Consider the following 24,986-nt stretch of genomic DNA (forward strand, 5'->3'; position numbering starts at 1 on the left):
CACATATTTCATAACAGACCACTATATCCAGTAAAGCAATTTTTCTTAGAAATTCCTAGTTATTAGCTTTTTGGGAGATTTGCATTCTGTGCAAAAAAAGCATCCCCCCATTCTGTTCACTAGGTTTAGTTAGGGGCTGCCTAAAAAGAGTACCTCCTTCCCTTTAGGCTTTCCAGTACCATGGAGAGCTCCATTGTTAATCAGCTGCTTTTTTTGCTTTTAGAAATGTATCCATTCATAAAATGAGCAGCTGAGTGGTAAGGAAGAGGAGGAGGAAGGCAATATAGCTATAGGAAGATATATGTATACTTAGAGAAAGTCCAGCATTTAAGGCCTAATAGTTTGTTATTGTCCAATTGATTTTCTTATTGTGCTGGGCACTGTGAAGAGTGAGAGATCTTCCTTGAACATGAACGGCATTAAAAGGATGCTTAGCTGGTAATGGGCTTTCATTCAAACTGATTTTAAAGGATAGTGTTTTCTTTTTAATGCTGCCTTTATTACTTATTCTCCTGCACCATTTGGCAAAGTAAGTGAACTGCTCATTCAGAAACAGAACTGGCACACACACACATCCTTGTCAAAACATGCCCCTTCCCAATAGAGCTTGCCTTTCTTCATAATATTGTAAAGATCACTTTAGACAAATGTTACTTGCCAATTAAGAGTAACCAAAGATGTAGAATGGCATAAGCATTTTCTGACTTGACCAGACCTTTCTTGAAGCCTCAGTCAACCACCCAGTGCCTCTCTGGCTGCACAAGACTTTTCCAGTGAAATCACAAAACATACAGAATGGGTCCATGAAAGAAAAAGAAAAAAGAGAGAGAGAGAGAGAGAGAGAGAGAGAGAGAGAGAGAGAGAGGGGGGGGGGGGGGGGGGGGGGGGGGGGGGGGAGGGAGGAGGGGATCTTTAATCTCTTCTAGGTACCCTGTATATTTATAAACTGGGAGAATATTTATCCAAAGACTGAATAAGAAGGGAGGCAGAATGGGGCGGATGAGTGGTGAGGGTGGTGGTTAGTGACGGTTATCATTATTCCACGCCAGTTTTCGGTCGCAACTCTCTGAAGATTGTAAGTGTAGTTTCTCTCCTCCATCTGGTCTCCAAAATATTTCCCTTCCTTTCTGCCACAGTAAGCACCACAACAGCAACAGCCATCGTGATGCAGAGCGTAGAAAGGCTTTGAGCATGCAGCCAGAGAGAGAAAGAGATCAGGGCGAGAAGCGCTGAAGTTAAATTGTGCTGCATATTTGGAGGAGAAAAAAAATATATGGGCGGATTGGTCTCTAGATGAGAGCTTGGTACCACCTTCCTTTCTAAAATAAAATCTCCCTGGCATGAAGTCACAGCCTATTTCACATCCGGTTTACCCCGGGACGTACTACTACTGTCTTGGTAAAGTGCAAAGCTTTTTGTTGTAGAGCTGCGAGCCGAATCCCACGGAAAGGGAATCTGGGTGTTAAAAATCGAAGAGCAAAGCGGCAACGGCGGCGGCGGCGGCGGCGACGGCGGCGGCAGAGTCCATGATGGCTAAGAGCTCCTGAATGACTGAGAAGAGCCGCGGAGACTCAGTGCTCTAAAGCGCCCTTTTCCCTCCTCGCCACCCTGGCTTCTTGGCGAAGCCTCTCGGGCAGACTTTCCCGCTGCATCGGCGACGCCGTGCCCAGAGGGTCGCGAGGTGAGTATCGCTCTAGCCTCCTATTTTTCCAGGCTCCCCTCCCTTCCCCTTCCCCTTTGCCAGCCCGCTCCCTTTTTCACAGGCGGAGCATTTATGGACGGAGGGGGCTCCTGCTGCTGCCTTCTTCCCTAGCAGGTACCTCGTCGGAATGCTGGACCCAGCTTTCTCCCCCTTACATTCCCCCATCCCCCCCCCGACCCCGGGTGAAAATCCGCAGCGGTGGATGGGCAATTGATCAGAATCGAGGGGAAGGGGAGTGGGTTGATGGGCGGGAGGGGGGGAGAGAGAAGGCTAAAACGGGGACCCTGGGATTAACAGGGATTATTTCAGACGTTTCCAACCAGAGCTGGATGGATTGGGGGCAATGGATGACTTTTTCCGGGAGAGGAGAAGAAAGTTGCTATGCTGGCTGCAAATCCATGAATACCACCATTCCCCCCTCCTCTTTTCTCCACCAAGTCTCCATCTCTGGCTCTGAAGCAGGCAAAAATCACTTAAGGCAGAAATGCCTCTTGAATGATGGCTCCAGGTTTGAACGGATGTGCCCATAGTGGGGAAGAGATAGGCTGGGATTTCGCTTTTGCTCTTTTTATTTCAACTGTTCCGAAATCAGGGTGGTCAGAATGCAGCGGCTGGGAAAGGATCAGAAGCGGATTGGTTTGTTGGTCGACTTGTTTGTTTGTGGCTTAAATTTTCGCACTTGGCGATTTCCCACTTTCCTCCCCTCATCTACAAGCAACTATAGCAATGTATCTCACTCCCCCCCACCATCCCCATTAATTATTTTAAGGATGGTGGTATGGGAGAAATGTAGAGTAATAAAAAAAAAAAAGCATCTTGCCATCTGCCGGTATCTCTGAAATGACTTGCTAGAGGAGGTTCAGTGCAAAAGTTCAGGCTGAAAAGAAGTGGGAGCTTTTCTCATCTCTCCTAGAGATGCAACACTCTTCTTCTTCTTTTTTTTTTTCCAGGAGAAGCAGCATTGTGCACCTCCATCCATTACACTCCACCTGGACACCTGTCATCATTTTGTTCACCTTGCCCTGCCTTTCGCTGTAGGTTTCGGACATTTTATATACAAGGACCATCCTGTTAGTTTTTCTTCTTCTCTGCCTCTTTGTGCGATGGTGGTTATGTTGTCTGGAATTCTGCTTCTCTCCTAAACTGTAGTCAGTTTCAGGGCTGTCAAGGAGGTTTGGAGGATGGAGGGAGGAGGAGGAGGAGGAAGAACATATCTGGTAGGAACAGTGCAACCAAAGTGGATTTCAGCAGTAAGTAGGGAGCAAGGAGCAAGCAGCTAAGCCTGAGCTATAAACAGAATTACAACAGTCAGGCTGCCTTGCAAAATTACCAGTTAAGTTTGCAAGGAGTGGTGATGGGAAGCATAGGGCAGGTTTGCTTTTAGAAAACATCTTAACTGGAACTGAACTGGACTCAGTCATAGAGTGAAAAGGTACCATATGGAATATTTTGCAACAGGATATTCTAGAAGGCAAGCAGGCAGGCAGGCAGGCAGGCAGGCAGGCAGGCAGGCAGGCAGGCAGGCAGGCAGGAAGGAAGGAAGGAAGGAAGGAAGGAAGGAAGGATAAGGTTTGAAGGCAATGTGGATGCAACAATCTTCATCATTATTTCATATTCATTTCATATGCTTTGGGGATTAATGGGACTAATACTAGCCAAAGAAAGCATTGAAATTGTGTACCTTGTTCAGCTTTTGAAATGTATGCTGTTGTTCAACTAGCTTGCTAAATGGACATATGCTTGGATCTCTCTCCAGAAGAAAGTTCTGTCCTTTTTCAGGACCTTCTAGAGCTTTCAAGGACTTTAGGAGAAGATCTTTCTTCTCTTTTTCCTGAGATAATCAAGCGGGTGGGATCTGACTCATTAAAGCTAAAATAGGTTCTAAGTTCCGTGTTATTGTAAAATGGATGTACAAATTGTAAACTTAACAGTAATCCTTTTTTTAGGGATGAAAAATATAATAAAGACACTTGAATTCCAAGACTCTTGAAAATAAATAAATAAAATGATTTAACCTTTGCCTATGAAACTAACTCAGGGATGACCTCACTTTGAAGAAAATGAAATACATAAGTATACCTGGAAGGGGCTTTTCCCTCTGAAAGTCATACCACTGTGAGATGACTCCTTGCTTTTAAGGAAAATCATCACAAGTTCTTTTAAACCTGTTGTATTTTCAAACAATTTGTCAAAGCAAAGAATGCTTACTTCTGGTTTTCTATTTTTTTTCAGCTTCCATAATCTACTAGCAAAATGATGCATCTTCTTTATGACCGCTTTTGGGCCTGGGTTCTTCTTATGAGCACCTTATCTGGAAAAAGGTGGGAAAAAGAGTTTTACTTAAAAAAAATTGGGTTGTCTTTTATCACTGCTTAAAAGCAAGTATGGAAAAAGGTTTGATTCATGCATACTGTTTTGGGGGCAGGTTGATTCTGCCTAAATCTCACCTAAGCCAAAATAGGAGAAAATTAAAATAAAACCAAAGCTTGATTGCAAAACATCTTAGGTGGAATTGTTGAGAAAGAGTTTAGCAAGGATTATTTGATCCAAGCTGCAAATAGATTAATGATTTCAATGTGAATAAGTCCTCTTTGCAGATAAAGTTTGCCAGCAGTTATGCTGCATATAGCATTTTACATAGGAATTTTTCTGCTCCTATGATCTTGTGCTTTCACTGAAGGAATGAGACCAGGCTGACAGATTCTTTTCCTCATGAAAGTAGACTTCAGGAGAGATAAAGTTTATAACAATAAGGTCTTGTTATTATACCTATGAATTGAACATTTCATTTCAGCAGAGAGTTTGCATGATAAGGATGCAGCCTACACGCAGTAAGTTCATTGGTAAGACTGTCACTAACATTAGTTGGATGAAATTCACTTCACCTGCCTGAACCCTGCCTGAATCGTAAATGGAAAGTCTTCTTATGCTGAAATCTATCTATATAGACTGCATTTCTATTAGCAATAGAACTAATGAATGAAAAATACATATTTTCCTTTAAATTACAAATACCAATATTTGCGCACTGGTAATTGCCTTATTCCATATCCGTCGTTCAGAAGAGTAATTTAAATTAACCTTATTATACCTAATATATATTTGTAAAAAGAATTTGAGTGTCAGAGACAATCCAATTTAGTTTTACATGTTTTCTAAAAGAAGAGAACATAAAAAGATATACGAATGTGATACTTTATATAGCAAATCAGTGATGAAAGAAGAAAAAGCTGATCTCCTTGAAGAGAAGAGAGAACAGAAAGTCTATTTCTTTATCATTTTCTCTATGCCATGTGCTGGCTTGCATGTTTCACCAGAACTAAGATTTGGACCAGAAAATCAAGAAGCATTTCCCTGGTTTTTGAAAAATTGTATGAGGTGTTACTATTATAATGACCTGTAGATGGAGTCAGTGTACAGTGTTTTATTATACTTTTTTTTTACTGTGAAACACAAACATGGTAAATGACATTTTTCTTCAAATTACTTAAACTCTACATTAAAAAAGAATCATTTTTTAGATAACACATTTGTCCAATCTTTACTCGCGGGTGATTTCTAACCACTAACAAATCAATAGCAAGGGAAAAAAATTGCAAGGAATGAAATGGCCACCAGTTTTGTTCAAAGTATCTAGAAGACCCTTCCTTCCTTCCTTCCTTCCTTCCTTCCTTCCTTCCTTCCTTCCTTCCTTCCTTCCTTCCTTCCTCAAAGCTAAGTAAAAGTTAAAAATCTGGACAATATTTCATATTGTATTATTATTTGGATCAGGATATTAATGTTAAGGTACTAAATACTAGCAAAACATGTGACTGCTCACATGAACACATAAATATTTGACCATGAGCACTTTATTGTAAATTAAATGGATATATGAATATAGTTGTATATTTTTTTTTAGAAATTAATAGTAGCACATTTATTTATCTGGAATCTGATAATTCTGATATAGTTAAAGTCCCATTCCTAAATTAATCACATCTCTATTTTATTACTGGTATATCAGATTCACACTTGCCTTTTCAATATGTGTATGTATGTAAAAATATAAGCTTGCCCACTGAATTCAATGCTGTTGAAGGCCTTCACTGTTCAGGGAACTTCCATGAAATGTGTGGTTTTTGGAGTGGTATCCATGGTTAAACCCAGCTTAAATTCAATTTGACCTCTAAGGATCAGGCTGATTTTCAATCAGCTGTGTTGGTATTAAAAATAATGGTAGTCTCAGAAGACACCCCAGCTTGCATTTAGATAGTGCAAACCTGTGCTAAAATTTGATACCTAGAAAAATTAGAAATGATTCCATTTCATGCATTACAAAAAGAGTAGGATTTCATTACATTTCGGCAAGAGTTTGACTGTACTTTATTTGACTGAATGTCTGTGTGAAAATACAAGGGAATATTTTGTCTTACAAAATGGCTGTACAGTTGATAATTATAACAATCTGATTTCAATCCTGACTTTGGTACTGTCAGAGGACCTCAAACTGGGATGATATTTTAATATGTAAGTTTATATTAATGCCATTCTGAACCTTTAAAACTAATTTTATAATGTCTGCAATTTTATCCTCTTTTTGTTCTTTTTAATCGCTCTCTTGAAATTTTTTGTGCGCTTAGGAAAATAAAATAAAATAAAATACAGGGAATTGCAAGCTTGGTACTTTCTGCCAGTCTTAGCTGTTAATGACACACTTATGGTTAGTTTTCGGAAGTGAAAATAACTTTCAATTGCTATCCACCCAACCACCCGCTAAAAACAAGTGTTGACAGATGATGCAACATGGAAGTGGATTCCATCTTGAATGTATGAAGGCACTTGTTTCTTTTTAACCAAATAGTATAAGATAGCTCATTCTGGTTCTAAATTTAAATTTAAAATAAATATAGAAAGTTCTCTACTATCAAAAGAAGAAATATCCATCGGCTTACCAATTTACACTTAAAACAGAAATGTAACATATAGTCCCCTAGAGATGAGGTATTATTAATAAACAATTAAATGTTATTGCTAATGATAGATTAGGCTAAAGGCATGTAAATTATTATAAAAATATGAACAAAATATGAATAAAGTTTGCTTTTCTAATCTGGGGATTCACGTTCAAATTTATAGCACACACACAACATGTACTGTATGTATATTTATTATAAAAGTTGCTTTTTTTCTATTATGACTACTGGTTAGACACAACACACAGACTTATTTAGGGAAGCTTATTTTTTAAGATTGCATAATTCATTGCTTAAAAGTGATATTTCCTGGATTAACATTTATGAAGCTCCATAGCCTGGAAGAGATTTTTCACCAAACTATGTTTGTTAATCAGATCACATCAGATATTCAAGGAAGGCTGATTCAGTAATAAGATATGTGACAAAATGATGAAGAAGGAAACAACTGGATGTTCAAGGGCTAAGTCCTGCTGAGTTTACATTGGCAAACATCACATTTTACAAATGGGATCTTCCCTGGCTAAAGGGCAGAGGAAGGACTCCAGGATTTGGCTCTGAAACAACCGTGATAGATAATTAGTAGAAAGCAGTGTAATTTGCTGTAGAAAAGAAAATATAGGACAGTCTTAATAACAAGAACAATAGAGACCCGAGGATGAGACCAAAACATAGCTCATGGCTATTACAAATGCCTGGAAATTATTTGCTATGGATATGAAAATATTTTGCTACACACAGATATGAACATGCATATACACATACGCAATATATATATATACTTTCAGGAATGTTAACTGCCACTAAGAATCATGCTACAATCATTACTGAAAAAGGAACATGGATACAGTTCCCTGGGCTATTGTTATAAAATCTGGAAAGAATGGGGAAAATATCCCTGTCACCCTAAAATGGAATTTTCTATTCACCAGGAAATTAATTAGTTTTGCTTTCCTAAACCAATTCAAGTATCAAAATAGTCCAAAATATTTAGATTAAAAAGGAAATGCATTTTAATAAACATAATAAAATAATTGAATTTCCCCCCCCACAATAGGTACTGTGGACTTTACCAGTATATAAACGAAGTTGCATTATATAGATCTATTAGTGCTCATAATGTTCAGTGTATTTTTCTTATAGGCAAGGATACTAAATTATTTTAGGATTGGGTAGATAATGGGAGGATGCTCTGATATACTTGCAAAGCACTCATTTATAAATCAGAAATACATAAAAGATGGGCTGAACAATAAAACCCCCAGTGTAATTTATTATCTAGGATTGACATAAGGTTTTGAAAGAATATGAATACTTCAAAAGTGAAAGGAGAAGGAGCTGTATAATATTCCCATAATCCAGGTTAATGGAAGCGCTTCCATATCTATTAATCAGTAGAAGAAAGATCAAGTGAGTTTCAGAATTATAATTGGACAAGTTTGTTGGTGGATTAATTACTTAAGTTAATAGCATGAGTATCTTTATTTGGGGCATTGATCAGCATATAACATGGTGGTTTTGTTTTCAGCTATGGACAAACTTCCTTACAAGATGAAATAAAGGACAACACAACTATATTCACCCGAATTCTGGATCGTTTACTTGATGGTTATGATAACCGTCTAAGACCAGGATTGGGAGGTATGTATTGTTGCAATTTTTGAAAAACCCACAAGAACAATGTTGTTTAAAATGCTTTTTATGCATTTTAGCCATTTTGTTTCATAGACTTATAAAATGGTAAAATTACTAAATTACTAAATGATGAAGATGGTTAAAGACACTGAGCTTGTCGGCTGGAAAGCCCAGTTTGACACCTGAGTGCCATGTGACAGGGTGAGGTCCTGCTACTTGCCCCAGTTCCTACCCACCTAGCAGTTCAAAATCACGCAAATACGAGTAGATAAATAGGTACCACTTCAGTGGGAAGATAATAGCATTCTGTGTGCCTTGGCATATAGTCAGGCTGGCCACATGGCCACGGAAGTGTCTTCAAACAACACTAGCTCCCTCAGCTAAGAAACGGAGATGAGCGCTGCCCCTACAACTCAACAGGGGAAACCTTTTACCTTTACCTTGGAAACACACCACATTCTTTGATGCAAAGCTGAAGAAAGGTGTTTTTCAGGACCCCTTATAATTCTGAATAAAAACATTGGTTTTTCATTATTATAACATGCATTGAATCTGGAAATAATGTTTCAATCAAAACAAAACAAAATGAAAATTGTGTGTGTGTGTGCATTACTTATATTGCATGACATCATTCAAGTATTTTCCATTAAATGTGATTCATCTTTCATCTCTGACTTAGTTAAATTAAGCTGAAAATGGTGTCTCTGATCACAGTCAAACCTCTGGTTAAAAAAGAAGAAGACTATTTTCATATAAAAGTGTCTGATTGGCTGCTAGTCCTCCGCACAGATTGGTTTAAGCAGTAAGTTCAATTCAAAGGAATCTGAGGTAAAAAGCTCAAAAAGAAGATATAATAACAATTCATTCCGTTCTGATTCTTACTAATAGCTCCTTAGCTTGTACTCCTGAGATCTGTGTGTGAAGTAGAGTGCACTTACTCTCAAATATGTACTTTTTCGTATTGCCCAATCTAGTCCACAATTTTTTAAACATTCTTAAAAATATGTATATTATGGAAGGTTATGATGCTTGCAAAAGGTTGCCTGCTGTTAGTTGTGTATGTACACATTCCTGAACATAGAGGAAAGTAAAATAAAATTGAAATTTAGATCATTCATTAACAAAGACTTATAGTTCATGACAGTTAATATCTTATCTGGTTCTAGGCATTACTATTAACATTCAAATTATATTTTCTATTGGAGTTCTCCAGTTTCCTCTAATATTTAGGGGCAGATTTTATTTTATTTTTCTTATTTTTAGCATGTGTGTGTTTAGGATCAAAGATGGAGTGGAAGCATGAGATTTTTGCTGGACATGGCTGGAATAGTCAAGTTTTGTCACACTAAATATAAGCCAATGATAGTGCTGTTTGCAGTTTTGATTGTTATTTTATACAGCAGCCAGAAATGTGAATTTCAGCCGAAACTAATAGTAGCATAATAGACTCCCTTCAGAGTCTGGAGAGAATGACCTTGGTTCCCACAGGATTATTCTATGTTTAGTCTAACAAAAGTAAAAGCAACCTGATCCCCCCCTTTATGCGGCAAATGAGAACGAACGGCAAAGATGGCGTCAGCTAGGTTTCTTGCAGGACTTGACACTAATATTTCATGATCTCATTGACATCCAAGGGAACAAGAAATCTATAACTAGGAAAACCATATACGGTATGTGAAAATGGAGGAAATTGAGTACAGAGTTGTGATGTCTGTATCTGCTTCAGGAATTATAATTCCTGGGGAAAAATAGCTTGTATCCAAAGGTCCTGTAAGCAGATACCAGATCATGGACATTTTTTTCTAACTTTTTGTTTGGAGTACATTGTCTATCCTGAAAAGTTGTTTTTTTAAAAAAAAAAAATTGAGGAACAATGTAGGAGATGAAGGGAATCCATGATATTGGGAGATCTGAAGGCAAGCTTTTTCTTCTTCTTCTCATCTTACTAGATGTTGGTCACTTACATACACTAAAGAAACCGTTCTGTTCATAGACGGCATAGTCTGGATGCAAAGTATGTTTCTTACTCAAACTGTACCTGTTTAAGGTATTGTTCATTAGTTTCTGAAACTGCTGTGCCAAAAGCAAAAAAAAAAATAATTTGTTTGTACAGCCCTCATTTTAGAGGAACAATATGGTCTGTCTAAATCTCGAAGCATCCACTAAGAATAAAAATATTAAAAAGTGCTTTCTACTCTCAACTATGCATCCTTCATAGAAATCTAAAAAATTGACCAACTGACACATTTAATAGTAACCAAAAGTCATCAAAGCGTTCTGTAGTTAACTAAATATCCAGTGCCTTTTATCACTTTCTGCAATCTATTTAGAAAAAGATATTTGATCGAATTGTGTCTGGTAAGATTGTTTAGTTAAGCAATCTTCATCGTCCATTCTGCTGATGGGAACTCTAGAAGGTAACAAATCTTTTGAATTTTGAATATAAGTAAAATGTAAGATTACCAACAATTATTTTGTTGACTTAAAACAACAATATTTTTTCTGCCAATATGTGGGATTAGTTCAAAAATAAATATTTCTCAGTTCCTAATACATAAAGTCATTGAGAAAGAGCTAGTAGTATCATTTAGAAATAAATGCAGATGCATCTCATTTAAGAAGAGTAAAGAAATTTATGTAAAATTTATGTGTCTCAGATTTCAGGATGGATATTTTATGTCATATGATTAAAATGCTTTAGGGCTATTCAAGCTGGGATTTGGATGTAGCTCTGAATGTAGGGCTGAAAATCAAAGGTTCGTGACTATACCCTGTGGACAACCGAATAAGCCCAAGGGCATCCTATTATAGCTGGGATGATTTGGAATCCTTTGTACTTTCTGGCTTCCATGCCTAAGATTTATTTCCTCTACATGGCTGAGATCAGAGTATCTAATTATAGTACAAATATTTGGTTCCTTATTCAAGGTTATCAGACCTTAATTAGCACCCGTTTCTATCACTTGCATCAGCATCTCCACCAATGGTGGCCATTTGTAGAGGTTTTGCTCACCTGGCATTTATATAAAATCTCTTTTTGCTACAGAAAGTCTGTAAAAGGTAGAATATATGATGAATCAAAGCAGAACTACATAGACTGAAAAAAATAGGTGGCATGCAGAACATTTTCAGTCTCTTTGAATACACTGTTGGTGCCTTACTGATGTCTGCAAATTCACAAGAGTCTTAGAGACGCATTGTACACGTTTGATGATATGCTAAAACAGTTTGATTTAGGCAGGAGCACTCTGTGGGTTTTTATTATGTTTTCAAAAAATTCCTTATCCTTATGATTTGAAAAAAATGTAATAATTTCAAATGAGAATACAGTAAGATAAGGGTGTTGTTCAATGCATATTTCATTGATTATACCTTCACTGCTGATACTAAATATGTATCAGGTAGCAACCTAGAATAATCCATAGGAGGGGTGATTCTTTTCAATTTTACAGATTATCATGACCACTAAAGCATAAACATACACCTTTTAATTATGATTCTTGTATATTCTAGGAATAAAGTAAGCCCCACCTCCCTAAAATAATAAAGAATAAGAGAATATATGAGTTAGATCAAGTGTAGATTAGACCTTGATAGTAAGCCCTGATTGATCACATTTACAGAAAGCCAGGAAATTTCACAGACTTCAGTTTAGAATTGTTTCAGGCAAAGCAGATATTTTAAAGAGCTGAGATTGGATCAAGTCATAGCTCAATAGCTCTGTCTTTGAGGCTGGCCTTTCCAAATCTGGCAAAAATTCCAAGGTTGCAAAAGTTTCTGATGTCCTCAGCAGCTTTCTTAAATCAGCCACTGTACTTCAACTTTTTCTCAGAAGTTTTAAGAGATAAACAATTCCATCTGTTTTGGATTGATTCAGCTGTTTGAAATTGTGACATAGACTGCATTTCCTCACAACTTTAGAAAGAGAGGCTTCGCAAAGCATCTTAGCATGGGTGAACTAGCCTCAAAGCACTATCTCCTTTGAAAAGCTCAGTGCTTCAAAAGCTGTGTCTGGCTGGCTGCACCTGGACATGTACATAGAGCTTTTGGCTTCAGTGCTCCTACAAATGGAAGTGTTCCCTACTTTACCCTAATATCTACATTTTTCCCCTTTTCTTACTGGATAGCCTGAGAACATAGCATGATATGCTGACTCTGTAAACCACTTACAGAGGGCTGTAAAGCACTATGAAGCAGCCTATAAGTCTAAATGCTATTGCTATGATCCATTTACTTTGTGGACTTGTCTACTTCTATGTGCGCATATTAGGACAGGTGATTAGAGCAGATTTGGTATGCAGGCATCTGTATGTGGGAGAGACAGCCAGTGGAATTCTTTTGACCCTTAATTGAATTCAAATTCTGTTTTTCTTTTTCATCTTAAACTGCTTCAAATTTACATTGAGGATCAGTCTGGCAGCTAGAATCAAGAATGAACAAATAGGTTGAAGGTCACTCTCTGGTACCTATGAAACTGACGGTTTTGTAATGACTGTAGGGTTTTATTTTGGTTCTAGTTATACTAAAATATGCAGAATGCTGGAATAGATTAAAATGAAATCCTTTTATGTCTAATTTACATCTCATTAAACAAATATCCCAGATTAGAAAACTTAAATCAGTTCGTAGACAATTGAAATAATATAAGTTCAATGATTGTATGGCTATTACTGAACAGACCACAGTGACATTTACTGAAATTCAGTGTTACTGTTTATGATTTAAATGATTATTTGTCCTAAAATTCTGTTCTTAAACTAAACACTTACAGTGCCCTTCCTATTACTTGATTGATTTGTGGCAAATGATTATTTCATCATTTATGCATAATTATTGAAGGAAAATCAAACTAGAATTAGTAAAACACACAGCAAAGGAAAGGAAGAAGCAAACAAAAAAATGGCTACTTAGACATCTAAAACTTGAATTATTAACTCAGATTAGTTAGAATCTTAAATCTTAACAAGTAGTTTTATTAGCAGGTTGTCAGTCTGTTGGGGCAATACCATTCTTCCTTTGATTAGGAAATTAATAACTATTTTCCCAAATTCTAAACACAAAGTGGAAACAATTTCTGGTTCTTGATTCTCATTCCTTGTTCACCCAAAATGTAAACATGTGGATAAATTTGATCAGATTAAGAATAGAGTATCAGGAATTTATAGAATTAGAGTCTTGATTATTGATATGAATTATATGTCTTAATAGATTTTTGTCGATCAGTTTTATGAAAAATTGAAATAAATTATTTTTAAACTCAAGATTATTCTTAAGCTCAAGATGGTCTTCTGATCAAGAGCAGAATATTTGAGAAAAATATATACCACATTTATAATCCACCTTTTTAATATTCTACAAAGACCTTATATAAGACAGAAATCCTCTTTCTGAAATTTTGAATAAAAGTATAAGAAGATTTGGGATTGGAACCCACTGCATTCCATTTTAATCTGTTTTAATAAGCCATCATTGACTAATAAATGCGTAAATATCTGGTATTAACTCTCTCATTAGAAATGCATCATATTGGTTTATGTTTAACTGCATTAATGGAGAGCTGCATCATCCATTTAATTACACATTTTGCTTAAAAAAATCAAGGAATTGGAGAAAAATACATATAACAGGATTTGATAAATAATTCTAATGTAATCTTTCCTGAAAATTATAAAGTGGGATAACATAAGAAAATAATTCAATATATATTATAACCATTCAGATTTATTGCAGCAAAGTATTAGAAAACTAAAATGCATTTTACTTAGACTAATGCTACTTTAAAATGTCTGAAATATCATTGTCTAAAAAATTAAAAAAGGAAAAGAATTTTGAACAATACTTTAGGTAAGGAATCTATTACATCTAGTCTCATTTTTTTTAGTTAACAAAATACCTAAAAGATTAGATCAATTTTATGAATATTTTTTTATCCCTCTTTAGTAATATGGATATATTGGCCCTATTGTCCATTTACCAAAGTAAAGGGTTTTTTTAAAAAATGAATAAGTTAGATTAATAACTTATATTGAATCAAACATTATGTAACTTAAAGTAATTGTGCATCAGGTAAGATGGTAAGGATATATTCTAAGGGAAATGTTTAATAAAGTGAAAGTCTGTAGTAGGTAGAATGGCAAAGAATATTGGGTTCAAGTAGTTTTGTTCCTATTTACTATCAATATAAGCTCAGATCCTTCAATTTACCACAGGGAGATTCATATTCACCACCAAAAGTTCCTGAGTCAATCAATTTGCAATATGAGTTCTTGCTGTAATATTTTACAATACCTTAATACAGGTAATAAGGCACCTTCCAAAATAATGTTATTTTTACTAAGTAGACGAATGCAGAAGCCAAATAACCTTCTTCTGCATTAGTCTAAAGAGTAAAATGATACATGTTTTTGTTTTACTAGCAGTCCAGATCCCAAATATGTGTCTATATAATCCAATAAAGACACTGAGCATTCTAAAGTTCATTTATATGGCAGCTTTGCTATCTGGGTTACATGCAACACTATGCTAAGCAATATTCTGCTAATGAAATGCGATTTGTTCTTTCTTTCCTTTGTCCTATATTCCAACCGATTCTGGAGTGTCCCTCTAATTTCAGGAATATATTTGGGGTGCTGCCGAGATAAAAGTGACATAGATTGCATCTATTTCTTCCATGGCAAGACATTTAGACTTTACCTTTCATATGTAATATTCTGTTCTATCGAAGGAGAGTAATATGTATTCAATCACAATAATGCAGGCAGATTTATTTCTACCTGAGTATTCTTTTATTATCTTTGCTTTTCAATTTATGCTGAGTGAAATATCTTATATAAAAACAACCTTTTATAGATTGCTGATTCATGATGGGAACTTTGTTGTGATTTGGAAGAGGGGAGAGGTAGATGGCTGTGCAAAATGGATGAAAAGGAATTATTTAAAACAAACAAAAAACAAACATAGCAACACATATCAATTGTTTTCTACAAGCTGTAAGGCTAACAGCTACACTGAATCATTGCAGTGATACAGATCTCCTGTGCAAACACTTAGGTTTTTTGATAAGGGTGTGAAAATATACAGGAAGGGTGTGTTCCTGTATATTTTAATAAGAATTCTAGATTTTGATGCTCCCATCTTTGTTATCTCAGTCTTCCACAAACTAGACATCATCCAAGCTTATAAATTTCAGCTTCCCAATTCTCAGCTATGATTATGGTGGGTAGGGAATACTGGGAGCTATTGAGATTTATGTATTTGAAGAGTGCATAGCTTGGGCTAAATTGTGATACCAATTAGACATGCTACTCTAAATACTTTATCTTTATTGATGACAGAAATCAATTTTTGTACCACATTTATTTAGCCAGCCCTGAAAGGAATTGTACATACTTTTTTTGTTTGAATGAAGGAGATTCAAGATACTTTAATATGCCATTTGGTTACATCTCAAGAAGCTGCACTCCCCCCCTTTTTTCCAGTTCTACTCCTGTCCCTTTTAAATCAGTGCCACCTTTTCAATTTTAATTACACTTTATGGTTATACTTGTGAAAACCTGGCTTTTAAAGAAAACCCTGGGAAGGGTTCTAGAAAACTGTGACCTGGGGTTGGATGTTTTGTTCTTGGTAAATTTTCTTTCTTTCTCATTTTCTGTTGCTATCCTTTTGTATCATTGTCTTGTTTTATTATATTGCTGCAATTTAACCTGCGTACTGCAAAAAATGTTGTAAATCCGGTTATGTTAAAGCAGCATATTAATCTGATTACTGATGTCCAATCCATGGGTCTTTGTGAACTCTCAGCTCCTGCTTGGGGAACAGCTGTGGTCAAGAAAGCATTTGCACAACTTCAGCTATTGTGCTGGTTGTGACTGTTCTTGATCAGGAGGCTCTCCTTAGGCCACTGAAGCCTTTGTCACATCTTGGGTGGATTATTGCAATGTGCTGCTATTGGGCTACACTTGAAGATCATTTGGAAGCTATGGCTGATGCAGAATATGGCAAATAGATGTTTTTCAAATTCTCAGTCTAAAGCTGGGTTAAAGTGATTGGCCTGAAGTTACTCAGCTTCCTAAGGGAGAACTAGAACTTGTGTCCCCCATTGCTAATCCAACCTTAACCACAACTCCACACAGAAACAGCCCAGATGTTCCAGTGAATGGATGATACAAATAGTTGCACAGTATGGCTGCTTTTGTGGTTGATGGTGATGTGTCCCCCATTACTAAGTTTTTCTCTTAAATAATTTATGTACATGACTAAGAGGAAATTTCATGTTTTAGGACTTTTCTCCCTGAGTTGAAATAATTGCAATTCAGAATCAGCAGCTGTACTTATTTAGGGTGAAAATAATTTTACCACAAGCTGTATTTAACCTTTAGATAGTTTTGTTTGGCAAGGCTAGAGATATATTCTACAAATGAGATGGAAGCTGTAGGAAGAAATTATCTGACATTTATGAGTGCTCTACATTACAAAGTTATATGTTTTAACATAGATTATAATAGTTATAAAAATGAGCTACAATATGCAGATAAATAGATTAATGTTGTCAAACTATTAAAAGCTGTTGCAAGTCCAGATTTCAAAAAAAAATGTTCCATTGTGTTGGCATTACTAAAGAGAAAGCTGCCTCAACATAATCTTCATTTAGTCAACTCTTGAGATCAGATGCATTCCTCCAAAGAACTATAACATTTATAAAATTTGGAACTGATTTTGCTATGGAGAGACTGTTTTTGTTTACTTTAACTCTTAAGTTAACATTATAAATATATAATGATGGGAATCATAATACACTAGGCCATATTTTATGGCTTTGGACTTACACATTAGCTTAAAGGTTTATTGACCACTCATATTTATTTGTCTCATTGTAATATGAAGATGATGCAGAAGATGTACTGTCAGAATATATGATCAAGCCAAGGAACAGATTTAGTATGCTTAATGTATTTATGAGGGCAAAGCTTTGGAACTAAGGGAGCTATAGTAGACACTGTGAAAACTGATGCAAAAAAGAAAAGTATTTCCAAAATGTTAAAAAGAAAAAGATCCAAGTGGCTTTTGGAACAACTTATCATGATAATCAGAGATACATGAGAATGAAAGCCTTGGGCAACTAGAAAGACATATAACAAATCAGTGCAGACTTTCCACATCAAACAAGAAAAAAAAAGGATAACACAATCAAGAATGTCAATAAACAGAGCAATCTAACAAAGAAAAAAATACATGCTAAGAAGTTCAGAAAAAATCACCAAAAAACCCTCTCCTATGGTAGGAATGTTCAAGTGTAATCATAGAAAAAATGTAATAAAGGCAAGTTAGGTTAAAGGAAAGTAGAAAATGCTAATGAGATGCTAGAATGACAGAAATGTTGGCATAGATGGGATGTATACAAGGACCACATCCTGTAGAACATTAGTTATAACTATCAGTTGACAAGATATAAAATAGATAGCCACCAGATGCTGACAAAATATGGCCTCATCATCTTCCAATCAACTACTGTAATTTACTGTATATGAACTGCCCCCTGCACATCATCCAGAAACCTCTGCAAGTGTAGAATGCAGCTGCCCTAATATTGAAATATCCAATATTAGGGCAACTTGCATTCTATACTAGCAGAGGTTTCTGGTGATTTCCAGGGGGCAATTCATATACAGTAAGTTACAGTAACCTATTTGGAAGCTGATGAGGCCATATTAGGAAAATCCAATATTGTCATTTAGTAGACATGTTTTAGAAAACTGCATTGATAAACTATTTGTGTCCAGGTATAATTAAATGGCTAGTAATAGCTTAGAAAGTCTTACAGAGTTTAGGACTGGATATCCGTGGGACTACTTACGGCAAGAAAAAATTGTGATGTGTTGGCATAGAAACAATACTAAGAGCCTCCATGCCACACAAGATATTGCCGAGGGATCTTACAAGCAAGCATTCTCTGCCAGAGTCTCCCTCTTGTACAATCAGTTCCCTCCAGAAATAATGAAATGGAATTACTGCAATGCAATCATGTACTCTGATCATTAATGTCTGAAAAAATAGTAAAAAATTTCTATTTAAGCAGTCACACAGGGATTGAGATGGATGTATTTAGGATATATATGGCTGCTTCTGTTGTTGTGGTGTGCTCTTTAAATTATGATACTGATATATTAATATTAAATTTATTGAATACTGTTTTCTGAGGTAAATATGTTAGATTAATTTTTTGATTTAAATGATATAAAGGCACGTATTAAATAAACTACCCACTGAACTGTATAAAATTTCAGGGGAAGAATCAATTAAAGTGGTTACAGTTTCGTGTCAGCAAATATGGAACAAAACCGTGTTGAAAAGATCAGCATATACATTTATCTATAATAAAGAAGGTTGAAGATTGATTAAAGAAAGGACATATTCTTGAACTATTGCTTACAATCTCACAAAGAAGCTCAGTGCCATACATGGAGAGGCCACACCAGTTACAAAGGCAGAAGGATATATTAAAATAAAATGGGTAAGAAAGAGAATGATATGCAGTAATATAATGCAAAAGAATATATTCATCTGAAAATATCTCAATTTTTAATTAATGTATAGAATATATTATATTCCATATATTAATATATAATCTCAAGATGGAGTATCTGTAGGATACAATTCAAATGTGTTTGAAAGAATTGATCTTGTTGCTTCCTCAACATTATCTTTTATTCAAACTGTTAGTCTAATGCACCAATAATTTTGAAATTATTTTTTATTGAATAGGACATATCTAAGATGTATTGAAGCTTTTGATATTGATGCTATAGCTCATCCAAATATAGAAATCCTTCATTCTTTATTCCACTGTATTCAGTTCCTGACTTAAACCAACATTTCCCTACATAGTTTTTTTTAATTAAATCTGAGGTTTTGCTAATCATATTGCATCAGTTCAGCTTGAAAAAGGAATCAAAATGCCATTTCCTATAAATAATCTATCCCAGTGAGAGGAACTATTTGAAGTCCCTTATGTTTTGATTCCAATACAATCCATCTGACCAAAACTATTATAGACATGCTACAAGATTCCAGGACAGAAAATCTCCAGTAAGTCAAGTTGTCCATAATTTGGAATTAACCAATAAGTATCCAAAATGTTGTACCCACCCCCTTTAATAGAGTGTGAAAACAATGGATGGAAACTAATCAAGGCAAGGACCAACCTAGAACTAAGGAGAAATTTATAACAGTGAGAACAATTAACCAGTGGAATGGCTTGTTTTTAGAAGTTGTGGGTGCTCCATCACTGGAGGCTTTTAAGAAGAGCCTGGACAGTCACTTGTCTGAAATGGTATAGGATCTCCCACTTAAGCAGGGTGTTGGATTAGAAGACCTCCAAGGTCCCTTCCAACTCTGTTATTCTGTTATATCTGCATCTTTTTAAAAAATATCTTTAAAATTCCCACAAAATATCACACATTGTATTAAAATTTTGAAAACTCTCTGCAATTATGTGTATAGCAATTCCATTGCAAATGTATCACATTCTAGGAACACACATTCATTTTAAGAGGGTTAATCTTGCCTAAAGGGTAAAATTTAAAGACTACTATCTATTAAGATCCAAAGAGATTTCCTAATATATTTTGTTCACATTTAAATTAATTATCTGTGAAATAAAAACCCCAAGATAGTTAATATATTCATTGCAGATAAGGAACTTATAAGTGCTATATGAATTAATGAAGGGATTTTTACCTATTGGCAACAATTCCAACTTTGACCAATTACAGGAAATTAATGTCCTGCTATTCTTCCTCACACATTTGAATGAATTTAGGCTGAAAGAAATAACCCCAAATTTGTCCCAGAGTGACTTAAGTGTTGAGTAGGGTTGAGTGGGAACTTGAACCTGAATCTCACAATATGCTCTAATTTCTTTTCCAAAACATTGTTTGTTGCTTGATTTTTCAAAATGGCCTAATCATGTTGAGACTCTAGAAAGAGTACAGAGAAGAGCAACAAAGATGATTAGGGGACTGTAGGCTAAAGCATATAAGGAATGGCTGCTGGAATTGGGTATGTCTAGTTTAATGAAGAGAAGGACGAGGGGGGACATGATAGCAGTGTTCCAATATCTCAGGGGCTGCCACAAAGAAGAGGGAGTCAAGCTATTTTCCAAAGCGCCTGAAAGCAGGACAAGAAGCAACGGGTGGAAACTAACCAAAGAGAGAAGCAACCTAGAATTAAGGAGAAACTTCCTGACAGTTAGAACAATTAACCAGTGGAACAACCTGCCTCCAGAAGCAGTGAATGCTCCAACACTGGAAGTTTTTAAGAAGAGACTGGACAGCCATTTGTCCGAAATGGTATAGGGTTTCCTGCCTGAGCAGAGGGTTGGACTAGATGACCTCCAGGGTCCCTTCCACTTTACTACTACTACTACTACTACTACTACTACTACTACTACTACTACTACTACTACTTATTATTATTATTATTATTATTATTATTATTATTATTATTATTATTATTATTATTATTATTTGGATACAAAATAAACTGTTTTCCCAGTTTATGAGTTCATTGAGCAGGAGTAAAGAGAACCCTATCATTTGTTCTCTGGAGGATAACAGGAAGCTGTCAATGAGTTGTTCTCTGTATACTCTTCCTCTTTGGGCTGCCTTGGGTATGTGAAGCAGCAATCAGATACAAAAAAGCAAAGTATTATTGTCTCGTGCAGGTTGGTCTAGATGATCTTAGGACTGCGAAGTAGCAAGCAACTCTCCCAAAGCAGGGGAAAGCATTTGTTTATGGAAACCCCACCCATTCTTCAGTCTCTAAGTGCAGTTAACCTGCATGTGTTGGGGCTCATGTGCACTCCCTTGTACACAAAAGCAAGAAATTCTGCTTTTTCAAAAAAGAACTTGTTGCAGTATTTAAAAAAAATATCAAGAACAAAGAGTGTTGTACATTGTGGCTGAAATCAACAGAGCTACAATTTGAGTTAGATTGAAATGCCACAATAGCAGAAGTTAAAAACTATCTCGGTGGATTTATCCCAGGGACTATAAACTCTGCATTCAGAAAGGAAAGGGAGGTGGGAGCAGAGAAGAACAAGAGGAAAAGAGTTGGTTGCATTTATCCTGGATGGGCAAGGCAAGAGGAGAAAAAGAAGGAACCAATGCAGATAAAACTAGTGGGCACTGTGTGCCTTAACAAACAAACCACAAACAAACACCTCCCTGCCACTGCCTCACTATTATGACATTTTAGCCCAAGAGTATAAATCAGAAATTAGAAAGTTCTAACGTTTTTCTACATACCCCTTTTGTATAATGTTATATAATAAATAAGTAAAGAAAAATATTGGGGAAACTTGGATTTTTAAAGTAATATGTATTGTATTCAGTGGTGGGATTCAGCCAGTTTGCACCACTTCGCCAGAACCGGTGGTTAATTTTTTGTTGCCCAGGCCCAGAACGGACTTCTGGAAGCGGCATCCACACAGAGAACCGGTTGTTCACATATTTGAATCCCACCACTGGCTGCATTACATTATATACCTTCTTCATGGAAGTTAACATGTTCTGAACAAAGGTCATTCATGCTTTAGGAATAGCAAAAGGAATAATTCTTAGGAGATGGAAAAAATAGTATAGCTGCAGATATAAAGGATTTGATTTTAGAGATGTGTGACCTAGCAATTTTTGAGAAATATTTATTTTCTGTCAATCAGAAAATGTCACATTATCTTGAATCTTGAAAGCTGTTTCATCTTTTGAAGATTTATAAATCAGGTGCACTTGGGATATATTTTAATTATAAGTATTATTTTCTTTTGATAAGTTTTATTAGTGTTATTGTATTGGGTTTTGTCCTTTTTTTTAAAATAGGGTGTTGTTCAGTTTTATTTTCATATATTTGGTTGAAAATGAATTGTCTTATATATAAAATAACTAATTAAATACAATTTTAAAAAAGAAATTATAAAAAAAGAAATTATAAACTAAGAAAGAACAGTTGGATTAAAAAAAATAAGTTTTTAAGGAAAGTGATAGATTTGGAGTTGGTTAAAGGAAGGAAATTCCTTTACAAAATGAGACAGAAATTTAATCCACATCAAAGTTGATGATACATATGTAGCTTCCAGGAAGTGAATATGGTTGTACACAATGGAAGTTCTATTTGAAGAAATTTATGGATGATCTGGCTACAAGATGGCCAGTTGCAACCGAATAATACCTGTTTCATTTTACTTTTAATCTACATTATTGGAAGGTTATAAAAAAGTAATATTTGAAATATGGCATGGAACCACTGGCTGCTGCTTCCAGTTCTCCATGCCAGAGCACTTTTTCAGCTGTAGAAGGGCTCTAGTGTGAAATCCAGTACAGTAGAGAAATAAAAAGACATAAAGATTTTTATTTTCAGCCTCATGGTGAGATGGGGTAGTTAGATGGGGATTCTGAATGCAAATACATATGTAGTGGGTATAGTTGAATTTCAGCTTCATTAAGAATGGGAAAAAACAGCCAGGATAAATCAGTAGCAACATTTAATCTTTTATAACACCTTTTTCAACCATTACAGTTAGCTTACAGCAATTTTAATTCAAAGATCCCAGCAGATTGATTCCCTATTACAATCCCATCTCCCCTTGACTTGGGATGACATCCAGCTCTATTTTGAAATAATTGGAAACTTTCCAACACCTTCAACATAGTAAAAAGAAATATAGCAAATTATCAAACATTTTTCTTTTTCAAGGCTTTCATTATTTTCAGAATAGACCATAGTAATAGTGCTTTTCACTAGATTTAAGAAATTTTCTTTAATAACTTGAATAACAACACACTAGACATAATGAGAACCTGTTCCATGTTCCATTTGAAGACTAACTCTATGGCTATACCTATATCTTTTTAGCTAAACTCAGAAAGCCCTAGCTTTTTTCTTTAATTAGGTTTTTTATTATTATTATTTCAGTAAAAAGCATTGTAAATGGAGAATAATTTAAGACAGACAGTGGGAGTCAAATGAAGCATTAGAAACTCTTTCCCTTCTGTTTCTTTGCTTCAATTCACCCTATCTGAAACAATTTTCCCCATGAAAAGGAACGTACCCATTGCTGGCTCAGTTTGTAGTCTAACCAGCTTGCATTGAAATCTTGCAGACTCTAAGTTCTGGTACTGGTTGCTAGGCTAAGAAAAGATTTGTTTTTTTCAGGATGAATATATTTCTTTGGGGAATCACCTTAGACTTGCAATAACAGGTTAGTTCTCATGTGACAGTCTTTAGAATTACATCATAACCAGTGGTGGGATTCAAATATGTGAACAACTGGTTCTCTGTGTGGATGCCGCTTCCGGAAGTCCGTTCTGGGCCTGGGCAACAAAAAAATAGCTACCGGTTCTGCCGAAGTGGTGCGAACTGGCTGAATCCCACCACTGATCACAACCCAGTTTAATTTTAAGAAACCTCTTCCTCTAATGACCTCATAGGGAGATTTCATTAGACCTTAACAATTTTATTGGATGGCTAATTCAGAGATTGTCCCATCACAGTGCCTTTTCAGCATCATTCTTATGGTTGGTCCTGAGAGCAATAAAATAAAACAATATATTACAGTCACTGTTGGCGATGGTTCATTGGCATCTTTCTTTAATGTTTGGACAGATATCAAAGTCCTCATTTTCTCGAGTTTTCAGTTTATATAATAGCATACTGAATTATTGGTGCATTAATATGGCCTTCCTAACCAGACTGTAACTATGATATGGCTGTTTGTTTACTTTTTCTTCCAAGAGTGTTATGGGGAAAGGATTATATACATTCCACTGACCTTTGTTTTAGACTTAGAGGATATTCCTCTGAATCACCAAATTGAGTTCTAAATCTGGGGAACTATACATGTAGTCCTTGAGTTACAATGATTCATTTAATGACCATTCAAAGTTACAACAGCAGTGAAAAAAGTCACTTATGAATGTTTTTCACACTTATGACTCTTGCAGCATCCCCACTGGTTATATAATCAAAATTTGGCAACTGGCATACCTTTACGATGGTTGCGCTATCCCGAGATCACATGCTCACCATTTGTAACCTTTCCGTCCAGTTTCCAACAATCAAAATCAATGGGGGAGGGAGGGGAAAGCCAGATTCACTTAAGAACCATGTGATTCACTCAACAACTGTGGTGTTTTTGCTTAGGAACTGTGGTAAAAGAAGGTCATAAAATGAAGTGCAACTCACTTAAGAACTGCCTCACTTAGCAATGGGAATTTTGGTCTTCGTTGTGATCATAGGACGACCTGTACAAAGCTTTGAAGGTTCCTTCTGAGAAGATTTTTTTCGAAATAGAATTTCTTCTGAGAACAAATGTGTACAATGTGCAAAAGTTCACACATAGTTTGAAGATGATTTTATGGATTTAAGCTTAACTGATTAAATATTGATGTGGATGAACTACAAACATCTATAGTTGCATCAAACTGTTGGTCTCTCCAGTTCTGTATGATATACATGCAGTAGCTTAGTAACAGCTCTCTGCAGGGTTTTACAAGTCTTTCATAAGTCTAGATGGACAGCTCGGAGATTGTACATGTAAAGCATCTAATACAAAGTTATCACCTCCTTTTAGTATCTTTAATAAAAATAAATGTGTTTTCTGCTGGAACAAGAGAATATGTTGCTTGAATTTAAAGAAAGTT

The 24,986-nt window shown here is 35.7% G+C and overlaps 1 protein-coding gene across 1 annotated transcript in view; it reads left to right on the forward strand.

Moving 5' to 3' along the window:
- The first annotated feature begins 3,955 nt into the window (after positions 1 to 3,955).
- The window catches only part of LOC107290672 (gamma-aminobutyric acid receptor subunit alpha-1), a 37,787-nt gene continuing 16,756 nt past the window's right edge, over positions 3,956 to 24,986 (forward strand). Inside the window, exons 1-2 of the mRNA XM_015819575.1 lie at positions 3,956 to 4,023; positions 8,186 to 8,298. Of these exons, the coding sequence (XP_015675061.1) occupies positions 3,956 to 4,023; positions 8,186 to 8,298 (181 nt within the window). The remainder of the gene's footprint in view (positions 4,024 to 8,185; positions 8,299 to 24,986) is intronic.

This window comes from Protobothrops mucrosquamatus, unplaced genomic scaffold (assembly GCF_001527695.2).
Source record: "Protobothrops mucrosquamatus isolate PMUCROS unplaced genomic scaffold, P.Mucros_1.0 scaffold955, whole genome shotgun sequence".
In the NCBI taxonomy this organism is placed as follows: Eukaryota; Metazoa; Chordata; class Lepidosauria; order Squamata; family Viperidae; genus Protobothrops; species Protobothrops mucrosquamatus.